This window comes from Saccoglossus kowalevskii, chromosome 11 (assembly GCF_978046115.1).
Source record: "Saccoglossus kowalevskii chromosome 11, keSacKowa6.1, whole genome shotgun sequence".
Classification (NCBI taxonomy): Eukaryota; Metazoa; Hemichordata; class Enteropneusta; family Harrimaniidae; genus Saccoglossus; species Saccoglossus kowalevskii.
This window is the reverse complement of record NC_140651.1, coordinates 2,099,622-2,120,279: the sequence shown is the minus strand read 5'-3', so window position 1 is coordinate 2,120,279 and position 20,658 is coordinate 2,099,622. Positions and strand designations below refer to the sequence as shown.

The 20,658-nt window shown below is 35.6% G+C and overlaps 1 protein-coding gene across 1 annotated transcript; it reads right to left on the bottom strand.

Moving 5' to 3' along the window:
* Positions 1 to 17,017: 17,017 nt before the first annotated feature.
* Positions 17,018 to 20,149, bottom strand: LOC102805784 (uncharacterized). Its single transcript, XM_006811395.2, has 2 exons — positions 19,729 to 20,149; positions 17,018 to 18,081 (listed from the first exon to the last, which is right to left on the bottom strand). The coding sequence occupies exons 1-2, from the start codon at positions 20,147 to 20,149 to the stop codon at positions 17,018 to 17,020; spliced, it is 1,485 nt and encodes a 494-aa protein (XP_006811458.2).
* Between the last annotated feature and the right edge of the window lie 509 nt (positions 20,150 to 20,658).

Here is a 20,658-nt window from a genome sequence, read left to right as displayed (position 1 = left end):
TCCAAGGCGGGGTCTCGTGGGAACGTTGACTTCTGACACCATGTGGTGTTATCAAATAACTCAGATCACTTCCAGGATAATGGTGAATATCCAGATTTATTATCGGTAACTAACAAATGCTACAACGTCGTCTGCGTCAATCCCACGAAGTACCCCGAGTTAACCCGAAGCACCCCGAGGCTATAAATAGCTAACACAACAAAAACGACGATTTCCTCAGCGGTTAGACTGGCGCATGCGCAATACGGTATGCCAGTTCTCTTGCGAGATGTAGTTAAAACTCGGATTTTTCCGGCAAATTTCGGCATTTTTACTAGTGAAATGTTGAAAATCACAGAAAAACACAGTGAAACTATGGCGAATCAAAAAATACTTGGCGTGCATATGTATGGCATTACATATGCACCAACTTGGAAAAACATTGGACAGAGCATATCAAAGTTAAGAGAGGTAAAAGACAGATGAACGGACGGACGGACGGAAGCCAGCCAGCCAGCCAGCCAGCCAGCCAGCCAATCTATAAGCCTTCGGCAGACTTCGTCTGCGAAGGCTAATAATGATGTCCGACTTTATTTCCATTCTCTCAAAATGCCGACTGTGACATAATCAATAGAACTTATAAATGAATCGCCAAAAGGAAGAAAAATATTGTATGTGTATTTTTGTCAATAAATTCTCTCTCTTATCGGACTATACATATAGCACTATTAAATGATTGACATGTTTATGTGGGCATATATACTCACACACAATATTCAATAATTGAAATAGTTAATTGTTTGCCATTGATATACAATACTACGGTCATACATACATTATTATAGTATCCCAATCTACAAAATATGCTCTTTAATTCCATATTTTTATGGAAAAGTATAGTCTTGCAGCCGATTATTCACATGTCTGTTCTTTCTTCATTCAGCGAATTACCACATTTAACATTCAACTGCTGTTGTAGTATTCAAATAATTATTTGTTTCCATAATATTGGCCTGAGCCCCGTAACGTTCCCTTTATATCCGTCAATGATCACTGTCAGACCATTTGTGCAAGTCGGACTGGTAAAAATCAAAACTTTAATGTTGATTATCTCTTCATTTAAATGCAATTTTACTACACACTTTTTTCAATAAAGTTCAAGATTTTCAAGATGAAATTAAAATTATCTGTCGACTTATCAAGGATTGGACCCCCGAGAAAGAAGATAGCACACAGACATATGAGGAAAAAGCTGTAAGAACTACCGAAATCATGCTACATGAGAAATGTAACTAGGCTTGGTATTCTCTGTATACAAGGCGCAATGTTACCACGAAAAGGATTAAAATTGGCGGCCATTTCTGCGGACGAAATGAAATATTCATGTGCAACTCGTCCAAAAAAATGCACTGACGCAGATCGAACTTGTTAGGATCCAGTAACATCACATCCGCTGCATACAAGTACATGGTATTGCAATAGATGCTTAATTGAGCGCCGATACTTTAACCCCCCCCCCCTTCTGAGGTAAAACTAGACTTCTTAGCTCAGATAAAGATGAAAGTAAAGACCAAAGCGACAGAGACATCGTTTAAAACAATCTTGTATTTCTCGAACATTCAGAATGCTCCTTTGTTGGACTTTATAAAGAATAAATACCTTATTTTCGAGTTTGGCACGTGTTCTCAAGTGAAATCGTTTTTCACATAAATTGTCCTAGGACTTTTATATCATTAGCGTCTCAAGAATTGTATACGCCTTTATACGTCTCTCATGAATTATTCATGTACAAGTCATGTGATATCAAAGATGCAACACTGATGAACGTTTACTGTGCCCTTTCCTTTACCTTCGAGATCGACTTGTTTTGCTCGTATAGCTTGATTTAACTTGTGGAAAACTCAATCATTTAGACTTGTGGAGTACTTCTTATCGCGAAGATAGCACTCCAAACTACACTTTATGTTGGCGAGGGAAGCTGGCTCACACTCGTCTCCGTCTTTCTTCTTTATGCTGATGAAAAATTTGTCCAGAAGCTCATTCAACTCGACCGATGGTATGTCTTCGAGGCGCCGCAATGCTCCGGTATTCTGAGTTAGCCATTCGGTACAGCGACAGAAATCACGTTCGATGGTTTTAACGGTACTTTGCTTCTGGTGTGCTTTTATAAAACCGTCCACTTCGTCTGGTACTTCATTTTCTGGTGCTGGTCCAAGAAATTCATCTACTAGTAGTTGCCTCTGTCCTATCGACCGCAATCACTGCATAATATCCATTTCGTCTGCTGCAGCCATTATCGTCTGCCGGTTGTCAAGAAGGCCGGTTAACAGGATGCGTAAACATATCCATACGCACTGCCACATTTAATGATTAACGCGATTGCATGCATGTACCTTTTTACCAATAAGAATTACCTTAAAACATTAAGATATAAACCCTGTATGTTATTAAAGGCATGTAATAAAATTGTTACAGCCCGAATATGGGTGTTAGTGCCCTCGCGCAAGGAGATCATTTGCCCTTCTAACTTCGGGCAAATGATCACCTGCGCACAAACGCCTATATTCGGGCAGTAATATATAAAAGTGCCTTCCTTGAGCGAATCACATTCACAGCCGTTTGAAAATGACGAGGGTACAATCGCAATACTATTCGACTCCCCCGCACGATGTATATGTACCCTGGGCAGACCTCTCTTAGGTTTGTTCATTTCAAGATGATATATTTAATCTCTAATTTTATTGAATATTTTTGTATTTTTTTGGTAAAAAGTGATATTATCCACTTCTTTTTAAAAACCGCAAGCACTACAGGTAATCCTCTCTCAGGTTTGTTCATTTTCTAATGATATCTTCAGTTATTTAATTGGAACATACATTGCTAACACCGGGGCTATCTCAGCCGAAAGGCTGCTTTTTTCTTAAATGTTTGCTTTTTTCTTAAATAAAGGTTTCTGAGAGCAAACATTTCGTCATGAGTAATCGAATTAATGTTGAGCAGTTACTATGATTGCTGCACGTATAACAGATTGGGGGCGCTATACTACTAACTTAACATTTTTGCGCATGTCATAGTGACTGTGAGTCAACCCGGGGCGTCAACTAGCATCTTGAATTTGTCTTGTTTAATTAATCGCACTAAATTTGGAACTAATCGTAACTAACCGCGATGTGTTGGAATATAAAGTGTAGTCACGTTGGCAAAATATGTTGTTTAATTGTGCTTTGGTAATATATTGTAAATGTATTTGCATGTTAGTATTTAGGTATGATGCACGAGGTCAATGACCTTGTCAGATGAAAACTACATTGATACGGAGACGAGCAGTGTGGCCAGCCAGATCATTTGTTTTTTTGGTAAACATGTATTATATTAGCAACAACCGCTTTGTGTGTGCAAACAATTTTCATGGCCTGGATATTACGGAGGAAGCCCCGAGCGTTTTATCATATACCATATTTGTTTCAAGTTACTGGTGGTGATTTTTCTGTTATTAATTTTATTTCTACTAATTATTTAAACATTCACAGTGCGGGTTAATATTCCTGTACCTGATATCACAATATCAACAAGACGCGCGAAATGGGCCCCCCCCCCACCCTCCTCGCTCGAACCCCGACCAAAACGCGTAATCTTTTGAATGTGATTATATTTCAGCCCTAAATATTTCCAGTGTTCGACAGTTTGTGGTCGGTACTTTATAAAGGCAAGTCACACAACATAAAGGCAAAATTCTCTACTTTCAAGATCAATGCAGACTACAATGTCATCTCTGACAATGCAAATGTTCGGGTAACCGGCTGAAACCAGTTCAGAGTGCGCGACGCTCTTAATTTATGTTATCTCGCTGCAAAGCGCCCTCAGTTGAGAAAATCATTAAATCTGCAAAACTTGTAGGAAATGAAGATCGCTTCACCACTTCATTGTTGAAAAACAATTTGACCTGAAACATGTTTTTCAATGACTTACGGTCAGATGTCCGAGTGATGTGTGCTATGCACTTACATTTATGTAATGTAATATGTCATTTCCATACTGGATGATTTACAGGTGGCTGCCATTCTGTCCTTCTCTAATGAAATATTGTACACAAATTGACTAGATACGTTAGAAGAGCAAATAACACGTCTGTTTCCTATGGAGTATTTTGATTTGCCACACAAATAAGTGCAATACCCCAATAACTGGAACACTTGTATTTGCTGCCTATGCCCACCATTATATTACTATAAAGACGAGAAAGAGAGAATATAGTAACAGTAGCTTCAGACACTGTACTACGTTAGAGTAGAATAAAATGATGTGTAAACATCTACAAACTTCTTGCTAACTTAAATCCAGTTTAATAATAACATATTACCAATCATAATATGAAGTTAATACATGTGCAAATCAAAAGAACTCTTTGATGATGTTAACAAATATGAATCAAAGAAAGCTTCGAAAGAACTCCCGGGTGTTGAAGGTATTTGAGACATGAAAAACAAATAAACACTGTATTTATTACTATATTAGAAGCAAATAAACACTGTATTTATTACTATATTAGAAGCAAATAAACACTGTATTTATTACTATATTAGAAGCAGTATGAAATTAAAATTGAATTGATATGTCTTAGACTATAAACTCGCCTTAGTCCTTTCCAGTAAGCATATGTGCCTCTCATAGAGTAAATAATTAGGGTGGTTTCAAGTAGCCATGGTTAAACAATTATAAATATTTAATAAAATAATGACCATAAATAATGACTAAATATTTGGATCATATATCTTGTCAGACCACACAATTATAGAACCAGTTGCATATCCCTATCTGCAACAGTACTTAGTACATTACACTATGCACACATGAAACTAATAACAGGTAATTAACATGCATGAATCAGGTCTGTGGACTATCTAACTGTACCTATCTACCTAGTTTTACTAAAATGTATATGCAAATTATTTATATATACGGATTTCAATCAAAAAGTAATCAGGTTTGCAAATTATCAAAAAGCATCAATGTATCGTGTTTTATTAAAATCTGTTGAATGGTACTTGAGAAAAAAAATGAAAATGCTTGAAATTGGCTAATTAATATGCAAATTATGTAACTGATATGCACGGATTTCAATCAGGTCTAATATGCATTATCCCAGAACATATATATATATATATAAAGTGTCGTTGAAACTTGTTTAATAGTACATGAGACAAGTGAAATGCTTAAATTTGGTTAATTAATAAGAGAAGATCATTAATAGGCATGGATTTCAAACAAAAAAATAGATAACATCAGAGCATTAGAATTTTATAATTGGTTTTTGAGATATAAGTGGAACAAACACACGCATACAGATGCACTAAACGCAAATACTCCCATTGTGTGCTTTGCACACTGGAGTCAGAAAATGACAATAAGTTTTAAAGATAGAATAGTGTAAGAATTAATATTCACAATTTTCCATTAACCGAAAGCTACGTATTAGATGAATTTATTGTTTTGGTTGGCCTATTTTAAGGTATTCCAAATAATAATGAAAACAAAAATACGATGAAATCTTCTTTGTGTGGGGCCCGGTCAAACCCTGGAGGCAGCCATGTTTGTTTCTAATATTAGAGGACGCTTACGCGCGTAATCGTTCCATATTTGGAATTAGAGTTTCAATACCCAGTGCAATACCACAAAATTACGGCACGCTGTAACTTATGGCGTTACGGTGACAGGTTTATAATACATGTTATTGATAACATGTTGTTGGTGAGATCACACTTAGTAGACAATCCATAGCTGTAAAATTAATATTTGCTTGGCCAATGGAGCGTGAACAAAACTGCTAGTGGGACCCCATACATATTTAATCAATTAAATTAAAAATAAAATTAGGTCAGGAAAGCAATATGTCACAAAACCGTTTGTATGTTGAACCTGGGAAATCATTCGCCCTACATTATGAATTCTTTTTTAATTGACTTTAATATAATTTCATTTATACATGGCCACAACGAATATATTAGGAATTTTCCTACTATACTTAGTACTGTGACTCTACTGTGATGAAAACAGCGATGCACAACGTCACATTTATATGCCAAGTTACGTTTGAATCTGTTTTGTGGGCTTATGTGTTATATTCATCATGCAAAATTTCATAAGCAAATTCGTCTTTTCTTATCAGTGATAATTTTCAACAATAGATTATAGCGCAATTCCTCTATATGGCACTGAACACCAATTTGGCCAATGGCGTCGAAAGAGTTATTATAACGTGAAACAGGGTATGCTACTCTATGTAAAGGAAGACAAAGAATTTCAAATATAAGCAATTCACAGCAATAACGGTATATGTTACATACTATGCTAAGATACATTAAGAATAACTCGTTTATGATGATTAGATTTGATTAGGATTCAGTTGAAACCTTGCATACTAATTGCCTAATTTGTATGGTAATTTTAGCTATCCCACGTCTCTTCCACTGATATAAAAACACTCATTGAATTTTCGATTGGTACAGAGATGCTTTGGACTAATGCACACATTTCATTAGTTTTGGAAAAACTCATATTAACCACCAGATTTGCATAATGATTAGTCAATTAATTAGGTGTTTTGCACAATTAGCCAGTTCTTGGCATTCACACTAATATATGAAATACTAATCATTCAATTTCAATGAAATCTGACACATATATGCTCTAAAACAATGCACAGACCTGCTCGGTTTTCGGTTAAACCGTTCATATTAATTACCTAATTTGCCTATGAATTAATACTTTTTTTGGTTCTAATCACATTTCAATAAAACTTGATACATAGGTGGTATGTGACATTGCCCAGACCTTTCTAGTTTAAAATCACATTAATTGCCCGATTTGTATAATAGTTAGCTTTTCTATCAGTATCTCACGTATATATCTTATTTCAATGAATCCTGACAATATATACTCTGAGACAATGTGACGGTATACTTATTGTTGAGTTTATATAAATCAATAATAATTATCTACCATTTTTACCATTTTTTTTAGGATTAATCATTACATTATGAAATTTAGTACATTTGTGAAACAATACAGAAACAAATATTTTGAATTTTTCCCCCCAAATCGTAGCAATCTGCTCTCGACCTAATTATACACCCTTTCGTTATATAGTCATAATCTGCTTCTAGTGATTTTCTTTTGCCTTCAAGCCTATCCAACAGCTGTTCCGATGGATCCGAATTATATTCCAATTCCAAGACTAGTATTTCAGCATTTAGTTTCTGAATCTTTTTTTCTGCAGCTCTTTTCTTTGAATAGGTAATTGTAAGACCTCTTATACGAAATTTCATTAAATCCCAAATTAGAAGGGGATTTCTCAGATTGTTGTGTTTTTGTACCCATAATGAGAAATTGTATGTGATTTGTTCGATATACTCGCTATCACTAAACTATAGTTAAATGTCCAATATGAGGGCCCTTGTTTTGATGTTTTTATTGAAATGGAGAAAGTTATTGCCAAATGATCTGACTCCAATCCTGGTTTCATTGACGAGGATAACTCAGAAGATTGCAACGATTCACTAATCAAAAAATAATCGATTCTACTCTGTATGAGTTCAGGTCTGTAACGACTCCATGTAAAGCAAGAGAGTTTTGGTTTTGTATACGCCAGATATCAATGAGGCTAAATTTCACCATTAGTTTATTATACCAATCTAATGATCGCCGCCATACTCTTGGATTCCCCCCTTTACGATCCAAAACAATATTCAATGCATAATTATGGTCACCGCCCCAAATTATTTGAGTATCAGGGGTAATATTCATTTTGTGTAGATTTTTATTAACGATGTTTAAAAAATTACAATGATCAAGTTCGTAATTCGGACCATATGTATTTATAATAAGAAAATTGTTATCTTCAATGATTATCTGAATAATTAGTAAACGGCCCTCAGAATCCCTAATAACACTATTCACCCCGTATTCTATATTTCTAATAATTATTATGTCACCCCTTGATCCCCCCCGTCCCGTGAGAAAATATCACCTTTAATCTGTGAACACCACAAATGACAATTTTCTAGACTATGCGTAAACAATACAGAAACCTAAATCTATGCATAATAATTACTTGAATTGGGGGTCATCTACAGAAATGATTAGTTTAATGTTGCAAAACATGCATAATGATTATTTATGTACCATAAGCCCATTTCTGATATCTCAAAAGTACGCCTATTCTTTACAAAAAATAACTGAAAACGTCTTCAAGCAAAAAATTATACTTATGACCCACAATATAATTTATATGTTTCTTATACTAGAGAGAAATGTTCAGCCAATGTTCTAACTGTGGTGGCACAATTAAATAAAAAGTGCTTTTTATCAGATGACTTAATAATGTGATGAAAAGAATAACAATAAACGTATCACATGAACGGCACCTTATTTTGTCGCCTTGTTAATTTGTTTGAATAAACATTGTCTGTCAATAATTTGTATAGAACATTGACAAAGATTGTTACGTCACAAGTGTGAAATTATGTTATTACCTTAAATATGCGAATATGTAGATATGCACTGTACGGTGTACAGAAAAATAGTGATACAAGACCAAATGATATTAGTATTACTAAATTGTAGGAAATCCCGTAATTGGAAATTAGATTTGATAGCGTCTTACTCATGATGATTCATTGTGTCTCGTGCAGGGACATCTACATCCACAACAGCGATGGCTTGCGCGGTCGGATTGGCACGTGTTATTTCTGACGTCTGAACGTATAGTTTTGTGTGGTCTGTTATCCAAACACGAAATTGTTGAAACGGGGTTTGCTTATATAATACACATACACATCAATAACAGACCAGTACAGAGATATGTATTAATTTTGATCATCGGGAAGAAATGCGATTGGGCGCCATATATCGGAATGAAGTCACCGACGCCGATGATTGTGAAGGTGACCAAGAAATATACACTTTCTAAGTAGCTCAACCGTCAGTTTGTTGAAATAATTAATGCACCACACAAAGTGTACACGAGTAATGACGTGATTATAAACGAAACGGAACACATTTTCATCTTCCTATGTCTTTTCTGTAGTGTTATGCTCTTCTTTATCCATACCTGAATCAGTTAAGGTAGAGATGCAGTTTATTTGTGAATTTCAATCAAAAATAGTTTTTTTCGTTTTTTATATAGATTTTTATCTAAAGAACATTCTGTGAAAATTTGACCAATGAATTCTTATTGGAACGCCGTTAAAATTGCTGTTTATTTTCTGGTTAAAAATAAAAAAACACTTACACGTGGCAATGTTTATGTCCAATTGCCTAATTTGCATGAGTAACCAAATAACCGGACCTTTGATTGACAATATGCAAATCGAGATTGTACGGGTCATAGTTCATTCAATTCACGCGCATGTGCAATTATTCTCAAATCAGTTCTCGCTCGCTAGCAAAACAAACATTATATTTCCTCAGCGTTTTTTCCTAATTTTTATCATTACATTATGCGTAGTGTGAAAAGAAAGAGAGGTAGAAAGAAGATTCAGATGATTTCTATGTCGGAAGAGGCAAAAGCTACACTGAAGGCATCAGCCCACCGAACGAAAAACAAAATCGATGTGAGCGTCCAAAAATGACTTTCCCTGAAGGCATGAATCCGAGTTTCTGATTGACTGAGAGATTTTATTTTTAAATAATTGTTCTCAAAAAATAAACTGAGCATGTGAAGAATAATTTAACATTGTTTACAGTGATAACAGCTCATTGTCGAAACGAAGCTTACCCATTCACGCTAGTCACAATAAACATCATACTCTTCATATAGGCGTCAATGACTACAGTAAAACTTAGACTCTATTTTAGGCATCAGGAATGATTGAAATGTCCGAAAATGACGCCAAAATACACCTTAAAAGTCCCATTTTAAGGCAGAATCTGGTCCCTCAAATAAGGGACACGTGAGCTTTGATTCTAACCGGATATATTGCACTGGGTCGGGGAGATACAAACTTTTGTGTATCTGTTGTCCAATGGGTACCTGTACTTCGATCATTCGCAAGTTTTGCTAGGTGGTGCGAGTCAGCTTTGTTTGCAACTGGACGAACTCCGTTTAATTCAATGAAGCAAACAACTGACAATGCTAAAATAAATTGCAGAGGTACGCTAAAATTAATTGAAAACAACCAAATAATTTCAATGAAAAATAAATCACAGAGAGAGGTAACTTCATACATTACGGTAACAACTCTTTTGACGCGCTGACCGCCTCTCCACGTCTGATGTTTTGTTTTCCTTGTCATAATACTTACTGATTGATGATTTTGTTTTGATTTTTGAGTTGTTTAGCGTACAACTCGGCCACGACCTTTGCTTTTTCCGTGAAAAATGGGGAAGTTTACATCAATTTGACGGACATTCCATTTTTTTTAAACTAACGAACACACTGTTTAGCACTCCTATTTTTTTCATTTGCCGATTTCTATTCAGAAAAAATCGACCGCTCGAAAATGCACCTTAATTTTGCACTCTTAAAACATGTCAGATTTCCAACACTAATTATTTAAAACCGGTCGAAATTTTAAAACTTTTACGTTAGGAGCTGGAGCTCTCTTCTTGCAGGCGACCGTCGCCGGTAGTACAACAACATGTTTTGTACGTACATCCGTGCGCTGATTGTCTGCGACTGTCTTAGAAAATCCCTGAATAAGGCGTTGCCAAAATCGGAAAAAATAAAAAAAAATGCCTCCTTAAAAAACGAACAGAATTCAAATATTTCTTTTAACAAATATGTTGCAGTGGGAAAAATGGGATTGGAAACGATGAACAAAACTTCTGTGCCTCGCGTTTCGATTCTAGGATTACGCGATTATTCATTATTGTGCGTTCGCTTCCTGGAGTTGGTTCTCAATACTACATAAAAATCATCAAGGATAAATAATTTAATATCCCACTTTGTACTCTTCACGGTAAACCATAGGCTCTGAAATACTCGTAGATTTGTTATTGAAAATACACCGAAGAGAAACCATGATGTTTTGATCGTGATAAAAGGTCACCTTCCTAGGACCGCCCCCTGTTTAATAATTCATGAGGTGACGTCATATTTACTGGGCATTGCCACGTGTTTTTACCGACCCCATCAAAACACTGGTATGAATGACGTGTTTCTGATTTATATATTCAAGAGCAGTTGTTCTGGTCCAACGATTTTACATAAAATGTCTATGTCTATACGTTAACTTTCAATTTCAATAGTCTAGAAAGTATGACAAAGTATAACAAAGCAGTAATTCCCGGTTTAACGCGCAAATATGCAAATTAGCCTTTTTCTCGTCTTCTATTTTGGGTGAATTCTTGGGTTTTAAATTAAAATAGCTGATAGACGCTTTGACCATTTGCCTCAAAATTTTCACACATTATTGACAAGGTGTTCCCCCTTCAAAATGCGTCCGGACAGTTTATTACGGCGAGTGGAACAAAAATAACAAGTCCGCAATTAACATGGATATATAAATTATGCAAAAATAGAAAAGAGTGAACTTTGAGGTCATGCTGTGCGACTTTGAAAGCCGTTAGAGAGATGAGTGGACGCATTTGAATTAGTAGTATACCAAGGTATCCAGTGATGTAATTTTACCCACAAACGGACTTGAAGTTTTTAAGCTAATTTTTTTTAAACCACTTTTGTCCAAAAAAGCATATTTTTGACCCAAAATCAAAAACGCATTCTGGATATTTAAAATAAAGACAAGTTTTACAAAGTTTGTATAATAAGCTTTCAGAAAATATATAACATGTTGGATATATAATACCATCTTCATTGTCTAATTACTCAATTAAAAAGCAAGCCAAATAAACTGCATCTCTACCTTAAAATATGGTTCTGGCATTCCACTGTTTTGAAAGGTTCTATAAAATAATCACGTTGTCTATATCCGAATCTGCATATTCAATCAAGTCCGTGTCTTGAATTTTACCATTACCACTATTTTGAGTTGACACTCTGCTGTCTCTGATATCTCCTCACCACAGACGCCACTACCTGAAGCGCAATCAAAATCACTATCTTTACTACATCCATTTTCAACTGAGTTATTTAGATTACAGAGAATCACTGCCAAACTTTTACGGCGAAACAATGTTACTGATCTGAACCAGCCTTGTGCTACAACGACTTGGCTATACAATACCTTAAAATGATATATCACATATTGGCCATATATGATAAAAAGTATTTAGACATACCAATGGTGGCATATAACAAACGTATAATCTTCCCCGTTACTGTGACAGAAACCGTTATAATACTATAACCCATAATATAACAGGGCATTGTACATAATTGCATAGCGATAAATTATGGTTAAACTTTATTGATTATATATTGTAGTTAATGACAATACTATACATGTACAATATATGTACAGTAATTACAAATCGAATATAAAAGCAAGTGTAGAGAGATAAACCCATCGTCAGATACATGATATATGGATAGAGGAACAATTTTCTTTTAGCTGCTACAGAGAGCTAGTGCTTCTTTATGTTTTATGGAAACAGGATATTAATCGCTAGATATCACAGACCGATAAAATAAATGTGTAAAAACGATTTAAACGATAATAAAGTATACTCATTATTTGTCCGACCAAAATATCGTATACTGTGTTTAAATTATTTTGTCCTTCTTAATACTATTTATTAACTACATAATGCTACCATTATGACAATAGATGGTACTACCTGCTTCTGTTCCTACTGCCTTGTAGGAACATACGGGAGTATGAAAGGCTAAGGGACTAAAGCCTGAAAGAAAAATCACTGCTGCCTTGTAGGAACATGCGGGAGTATGAAAGGCTAAGGGAGTAAACCCTGAAAGAAAAATTGCTGCTGCCATGTAGGAACATGCGGGAGTATGAAAGGCTAAGGGAGTAAACCCTGAATGAAAAATCACTGCTGCCTTGTAGGAACATACGGGAGTATGAAAGGCTGAGAAAGTAAACCATGAAAGAAAAATCACTGCTGCCTTGTAGGAACATACGGGAGTATGAAAGGCTAAAGGAGTAAACCCTGAAAGACAAATTACTGCTGCCTTGTAGGAACATACGGGAGTATGAAAGGCTAAGGGAGTACACCCTGAATAAAAAAATTACTGCTGCCTTGTAGGTACATACTGGAGTATGAAAGGCTAAGGGTGTAAACCATGAAAGAAAAATCAATGCTTCCTTGTAGAAACATACGGGAGTATGAAAGGCTAAGAAAGTAAACCATGAAAGAAAAATCACTGCTGCTTCGTAGGAACATACGGGAATATGAAAGGCTAAGGGAGTAAACCCTGTATAAAAAAAAATACTGCTGCCTTGTAGGTACATACGGGAGTGTCATGAATTTGTTTTTGCGTATCTGTTGACCGACTTAATTAGCTGATTATTAGCTGAATTGCTGTGTTATGTCTGTCATCGTTTAGACCTATTTGAAGTTTTGGACGGAACTTGGCTCAGTGATTTGGAACTAATTACCAGATAACCGTCGCTATTCTATCGATTCTGACAGTTGGTATCCGTAGTTATTAATGTAGTGAACGATTAATCAAAAGATATGACGTATTCAGTACTTAGTGTGATTGGGTTTATGATTGAAGGTTATGCCCTAGAGTCTTTTTTCTGCATTGTAATTGGTTAGAGTTTTGAAAATGAATAAAGAGAGTTTGAGTTGGTCTTGGCAAGTACTCCTCGAAAGACGCAGTCCTGGAGAGTCTGAGGCCAGTCCTGGAGAGACTTGGGGCGAGCCTTGACGCAGTCTTGGGCGAATCTTGGGTCAGCCTTGTGATAGTCTAGGGGATTTTTCCCCAGGGCGCTGTGTCTTATAGAGTGCTCGATTGACCGACTAAGACGAGAGCTGAAACGTATTTCGTTGAGTGTGTGTCTTATTTGACTGTAAAGTTAAAGTGACTTTCCCGATCCCGCACCTCAAGGTGACGAGATATGGAGACGAGAAGAGAATTTCCCCCTGGCAAGTGTGGAGACCCCGTGGAGAAGAATTTACCCCTGATAGGAGTATGAATGGCTAAGGGAGTAAACCCTGAAAGACAAATTACTGCTGCCTTGTAGGAACATACGGGAGTATGAAAAGCTAAGGGAGTACACCCTGAATAAAAAAATTACTGCTGCCTTGTAGGTACATACTAGAGTATGAAAGGCTAAGGGAGTAAACCCTGTAAGAAAAATCACTGCTGCCTTGTAGGAACATACGGGAGTATGAAATGCTAAGGGAGTAAACCCTGTAAGAAAAAATCACTGCTGCCTTGTATGAACATACAGGAGTATGAAATGCTAAGAAAGTAAACCCTGAAAGAAAAATCACTGCTGCCTTGTAGTAACATACGGGAGTATGAAAGGCTAAGGGAGTAAACCCTGAAAGAAAAATCACTGCTGCCTTGTAGGAATATACGGGAGTATGAAAGGCTGAGGGAGTAAACTCTGAAAGAAAAATTACTGCTGCCTTGTAGAAACATACGGGAGTATGAAAGGCTAAGGGAGTAAACCCTAAAAGAAAAATTACTGCTGCCTTGTAGGAACATACGGGAGTATGAAAGGCTAAGGGAGTAAACCCTGAAAGAAAAATTACTGCTGCCTTGTAGGAACATGTGGAAGTATGAAAGGCTAAGGGAGTAAACCCTGTAAGAAAAATCATTGCTGCCTTGTAGGAACATATGGGAGTATGAATGGCTAAGGGAGTAAACCCTGAATAAAAAATCACTGCTGCCTTGTAGGAACATACGGGAGTATGAAAGGCTAAGGGAGTAAACCCTGTAAGAAAAATCACTGCTGCCTTGTAGGAACATACGGGAGTATGAAATGCTACGAAAGTAAACCCTGAAAGAAAAATCACTGCTGCCTTGTAGGAACATACGGGAGTATGAAAGGCTAAGGGAGTAAACCGTATACAAAAAATCGGAGGAAGAGCCCCTAAAGCAGTGGTCACATACATGCTGCTTTGACCGTCTATTAAGACGAAAAGAGCCATATTAATAATATACATCGAGAATGAATTCATTAAAGTTAACCTTACTTATATTACTGACAACAAAATTAAGCTATCATGGCATAATCTAAAAAAAGATTCCCCACATCAGAAATTTGTATATCAGAATCAAATGATGCAAATGTAAGTTCGTTATATACAATTTTTTCTCTGTGATATTTGGGTTGTGTTACTTATATTTTTATTGTTCAAATTATCATTTAAATTCGCATTGTTAATCAAATGCACACCTATATCATAGTGTAGTCAGGGAGTCTGGACACAAAATGATAGATATTTGATGAATCTCGCTTAATAAAGGAGCACATCAAGAAAATCCGAACATGAAAAGACACGTACATTTCAGGGGCGGATACAGGATTTTCTTATGGGGGGTCCAAACTTTAATGATTTATTTTTTATATTATACAAAAACAAATTGAATTAATTTTTCAACAGAGGGGTCCGGACCACAAGAACCCCCCCCCCCCCCCGATCCGCCACTGTCATTTTTATATTGTGTTAAATAGAGCCAAAAACTGGTCGTAATCGTTCATCACAAAGGAGGAAATCAGCAAAACCAAATCGCAGATAAATAATTCGGCAAACCAAATGACATATTTGATACTATACCTGAAAATCAGCCAAATTATAAAGGTATCATGCGCATTTATACGGGACTCTAACATCACCCAGCTTTCCGCTTAGAGATTTTACCATTTGTTTTTAGAGAAACGATATAACAATAAGAAGACGAACATAGTAAACTTTTTGTTCACTGCGAGAAACAAATAACCAAAATATATTGCTATTTTCTTTTTCGATGCATAATGTTGTGACCGATTGTTTCCATAAACTATTCGTCGGGATGGCTGTAATACGATCGTTGTTCAGTCTTAATTTATCAGCGTCTAGACGCATCTTAACATTGTTCTACTCTGCCCTGCTTTCTCTCAATATTTCTATGAGTATTAATGAAATAATGTTAGTTATTCGAATTGTTTGCACCCACTCTATATATATATATTAATATCAACAGTAGTTGTGAATAAACATTTGCATTATATTGACCCAGTATATTAAGAGTATATGCACGATTTAATAGTGAGCCTTGTTTTCCTTTATAAAAACTTCATTTGAATCAACTTACACGACATTCTATGTTATTTAGATTCCAGTTTTTAAAAGTTCATGTTGCATTCAATCAAGTAATACATTTGAAAAACGTATTTTTCAACGCAAATAATACTCTATGTTGAACTATATATGTAAATATAAATAATATCATTGTAGCTGATAAAAATACGATTATTTGCAACCTATATAACGTCGTAATTCAAGGAATTCTGACCAGAGGTGCTCCACAATGATAAGAATTACAAAAAATATAATATATATCCATCATATAAAACTCAAAATATCCACAGGTATAGGCAACATATGTGAATAATTATTGAAAATGTTCACATGAAAAATATTCAGTTGTATGGCGAATGTGGGTTAATAATAGAACTCTGAGAATTAATGAGGTCACATGACCTAAACAGATATCTTTCTCCATTTGCACACCTTAGTATTAAATGCATATGTAATTATATCTCATGTGCGTCATTAATTTGTCACAGCTAATAGATCATGTAAGTTTCTTTATACATGTAGAAAATATTCAGATAGTAGTGAATGTGTATCTACATTATATCTATGGGAACTAGATCTGCATAAATAATTAGGTCACATGATCAGCAAATAGTTTATCCACATGTAGACATTATGCTGTTAGTTATATATGCTTATCTGTAATATATCGATTTATATTGAATAAAGTCACATGACCAGCATAAACAGAAATCCATTATCAATATTAATCCCATAATGCATCCGTAAACTCACATCATATTTACACCATATTGTCCGTCAAATGAAGGCATGCATTTCTTCTATATATTTTTAATTTCCAGGGGTAATCAAGGGTTCATAACAAAAAACGAATTACTCTTTATCAAAACCCGAGTGAAAACAGTTCCTATTCTACAACAACATCGTCAAATTGCCCTTCTTCATGAGAGACTTGCAAATGTACCTGTTGTATGTCCCAATTGTTATTACACTCCACGCTATTGTCTTTATAAAACATCAGTGAAGCTAAACCTTTAATTCGCTCTTGGCATAAATGAATGCAGGTGGACATAATCAACATTCCGGTAAAAAGATATGTCTCAGTTTTCAACATTTGCACAATTGCCAAATCTGCATTATATTTTGGGACAATGTCTCCGAATCCTATGGTTGTGAATGTCATAACGAGAAAATAAACGCTGTCTAAGTAAGTCCAGTTATCAGATTGTTGAAAAATTAACGGACCAATGAGAATGTACCCTAACATCATAATGGTTATCCAAACTATGGAAACTTCTAAGTGTTCGTCTTTGAGGTCGACTTCTACAATACTGCTAGTACACGAATCTTCTCTGTGCGGGGTCGATTCCGAATAAATGGTTTTTCTGTTTAATGAACTGTTTCCACTTCCGTTAGGGTTATCAAGTGTCCAATCATTGCATTCATCGTCACTTAAAACCCAGATTACGTCATGGTCCATTTCATTGAAAGATACCTGCCGGTCAATATGTAAACTGTTGTCGTTTTCGATTGTCAGATTTATGAATGTATTGTCTTCTGGCATGGTATTGTCATTACGCGAAGTACCTGCTCGAATTGTGTTGTCACACATGTTACCAAGAACAACTGCCTCTGGCTCAGAAAACCCGTCATCTGTCAAACTCAGACCAAAGTCGCCTCCTTCTTCGTCATCTTGATCATCACCCTCTGCATTTTCATGTGCGTTACCGCAGTCATCGTTAAATTTTGTTGAATTTGAAAATTTCATAGAAAGTTGTCTGCCAAGCCTTGCTGCGACAGTTGTTGATCGCTTTTGTAGACGATAGTATTTCTTGTACAATGACCTCACTGGATGTGTCAACAGCTGTCCATACAACATGAGTGAGAGGAAGAAGAAAGGGATTCCTATGATGGCGTAAAACATGCATATTATTTTACCCATTTTTGTAACTGGTGACATCATTCCATATCCTACAACACAAAAAGCACAAAAAACATAATATGAATATGAATATGATGTATTCTTTAAATTAGTAATTCACTTATTTTGTTTTGAAGTAAGTATGCATGAGCATAAAGCTAAACATTATAAATATTATTTTTTAAATGTTTGAGGATAAAAATGACAAATGCATCTCGTATTTCTAGGCTGCCACATTAAAGTTGAATAAAAATATTTGGATTTAGATGTAAGAAATGTGATTACTAATAAAACATTTCACAAAACTTCAATGCACTCTTATATAGCTTCCAGTCGAAGGATACACCTTTCAAATGCAAATTAAAGTTTTACATAATCCAGTGTTAACAAATAAATAAACAATCATGATGTATAGACAGCTACCGGCCTTAGATATTGTACGAAGAAGACTTTCTTTATTACAGTCTAATTTGCATACTACGGGTCGCACACTACAAATAATCACCTATATCCATAGTACACTTTCATCAACAAATACCACGATACACTATGATTGGATCTTAACATTTGAACTGCCTGCCTTACATTGTGCTTAAATCCTGATACATGACATGGTGTGCTAATCACATGACATGGTGTGCTAATCACATGACATGGTGTGCTAATCACATGACATGGTGTGCTAATTTATGAGTAGGATAGCTGACAGATCTGGAATTTCTCCAAATAGATCATACACAATGCACGGTACGAGACAACAATGTCAAATGACATTTCGAAAGGCATACTGCAGTGGCGGAACTCGGGGGTTCTTGGAGTCCGGGACCCCCTCCCCCGTTGAAAAATATATTAAATTTGTTTTTGTATAATATACAAAAATCATTAACTTAGTCTGGCGATTTTAAAGTTTGACACACACACCCATACGAAAATCCTGTATCCGCCACTGTACTGCAATCTCTTGTAGGGACGTAGTCACCAAATTTTGCTCGAATTAGAAGAAACATTTAAGGTATTAAGTTAATGTTCTTCATTTAAAAGAATTTGACTCAAAAACTCACAATAGCGACATTTGACAAGTTTTGTTTAAACACTCTGTGGTTCTTGACAAGATGTCACTTTTGCATACTTAATAAATATTCCTAAACAAATACGCATCATCGTGTCTACGAGTATTTCACTCTTGCTTTTTATTGTTTTAGCAATAAGGGGTTAATACCGCATATGTTTACATGACGACGCTAGTGTAGTTTATTATTATTATTATTATTATTATTATTATTATTATTATTATTATATACTTCCCGATTCACTGTTTGGTGTAAAACGCCAAACACTGTTGCGTAATCATACAATATAAAGGGGGTTTGTTTTTAATGATACAACCAACACATCGTGAACTTATCATTTTATAATTTAGCTTCAAATGCATTGTATACACAAAGCCACTTTGAGCACCTTGTTGCAAAACCTAATAATATCAGTACATGTTATATGACCCTTATAAAACTTTCCCATCATATTTAAAATTTCTATTTCCTATTAAGATAGGATGCAGTGACAGATGCATACTAAGATGTAATAATACAAATAATAAGGTGAAGGACAAAGGTTTCAAATTTTGGAGAACCAGAGAGGACGATTGCATTACTGAGAGAATCCTAGTAGCGTTTACGGAAAGTAGAATGAATACTAACCTACTGTGCTAAGTACCGTTAGACAGAAAAATAATGAAGAAGACAAGTCCCAGTTGTAACCAAGTTGAAGCCTGACGCCATGTTGGAAAGCATCTTCGAGGACTATGTCGTATTCCTGCAAGTATCTTTCAACAATCAGATCCCAGACACGTGAATCATTCGAACACAGGCTTCTTAGTTCCAATGTCAAATTGTTCTTCACGTCTGAGATATTGAGCACCTTGGAATCATAGAGAGGTTTCTCAACAATGCTGAATACATATGCACCTATCACAGAGTATAAACCAAGACAAACAGAAGATGCTAAATAAACAGGCAACGTACTGGTGAAACGTGTTGTTTCGTGACATGATTTACTGCGTTGTCGCATGGTAGCTGTCTCTCCTGAACACACTTGCGTATCTTTCTTAGAATGAAACATTTTACCCACAGTCAGAATTACATATAAATGACATTTACTGCCCCTGCTCTATAATAACATGTTGAGAAGAACACGCCAGACGTGATTCACTGTTTTGTATGGATTACGCATGCGCATATATGTTTGTGACTATATTATATGGAACACGTTTTACCTTAGTGAGTCATAGAATTACTGGCTGGCTGACATAACATCGATGTTTGCATGTACTGCATACTTATAATGTATACACTAGCTGACACAAGCACGAATGCTTGACGATTACATTTACGAATACTAATTTATCTTCACCATAGCTATACGTTAACGTTACGTTCACGTTCACGTTACGTTCACGTTACGTTCACGTTACGTAACGTAACCTGTCGTCATTTATATTAATATTTCTAACGTAGCTGGGCCATTTACAACAAGCATATAGTAGAATTTTGCAATTTTGTAATAGTATTGAATACCCCTGAATAGCAATCGTATTACATCATGTGAATAATCTTGGCAATTTTATTGTT

Excerpts from the sequence above, each read along its gene's own strand:
- LOC102805784 (XM_006811395.2), bottom strand. The coding sequence starts at position 20,149 with ATGTTTCATTCTAAGAAAGATACGCAAGTGTGTTCAGGAGAGACAGCT. Across the intron at positions 18,082-19,728 it reads AACGGTACTTAGCACAGTAG|GATATGGAATGATGTCACCA; the intron begins GTTAGTATTCAT and ends TTTGTGTTGTAG.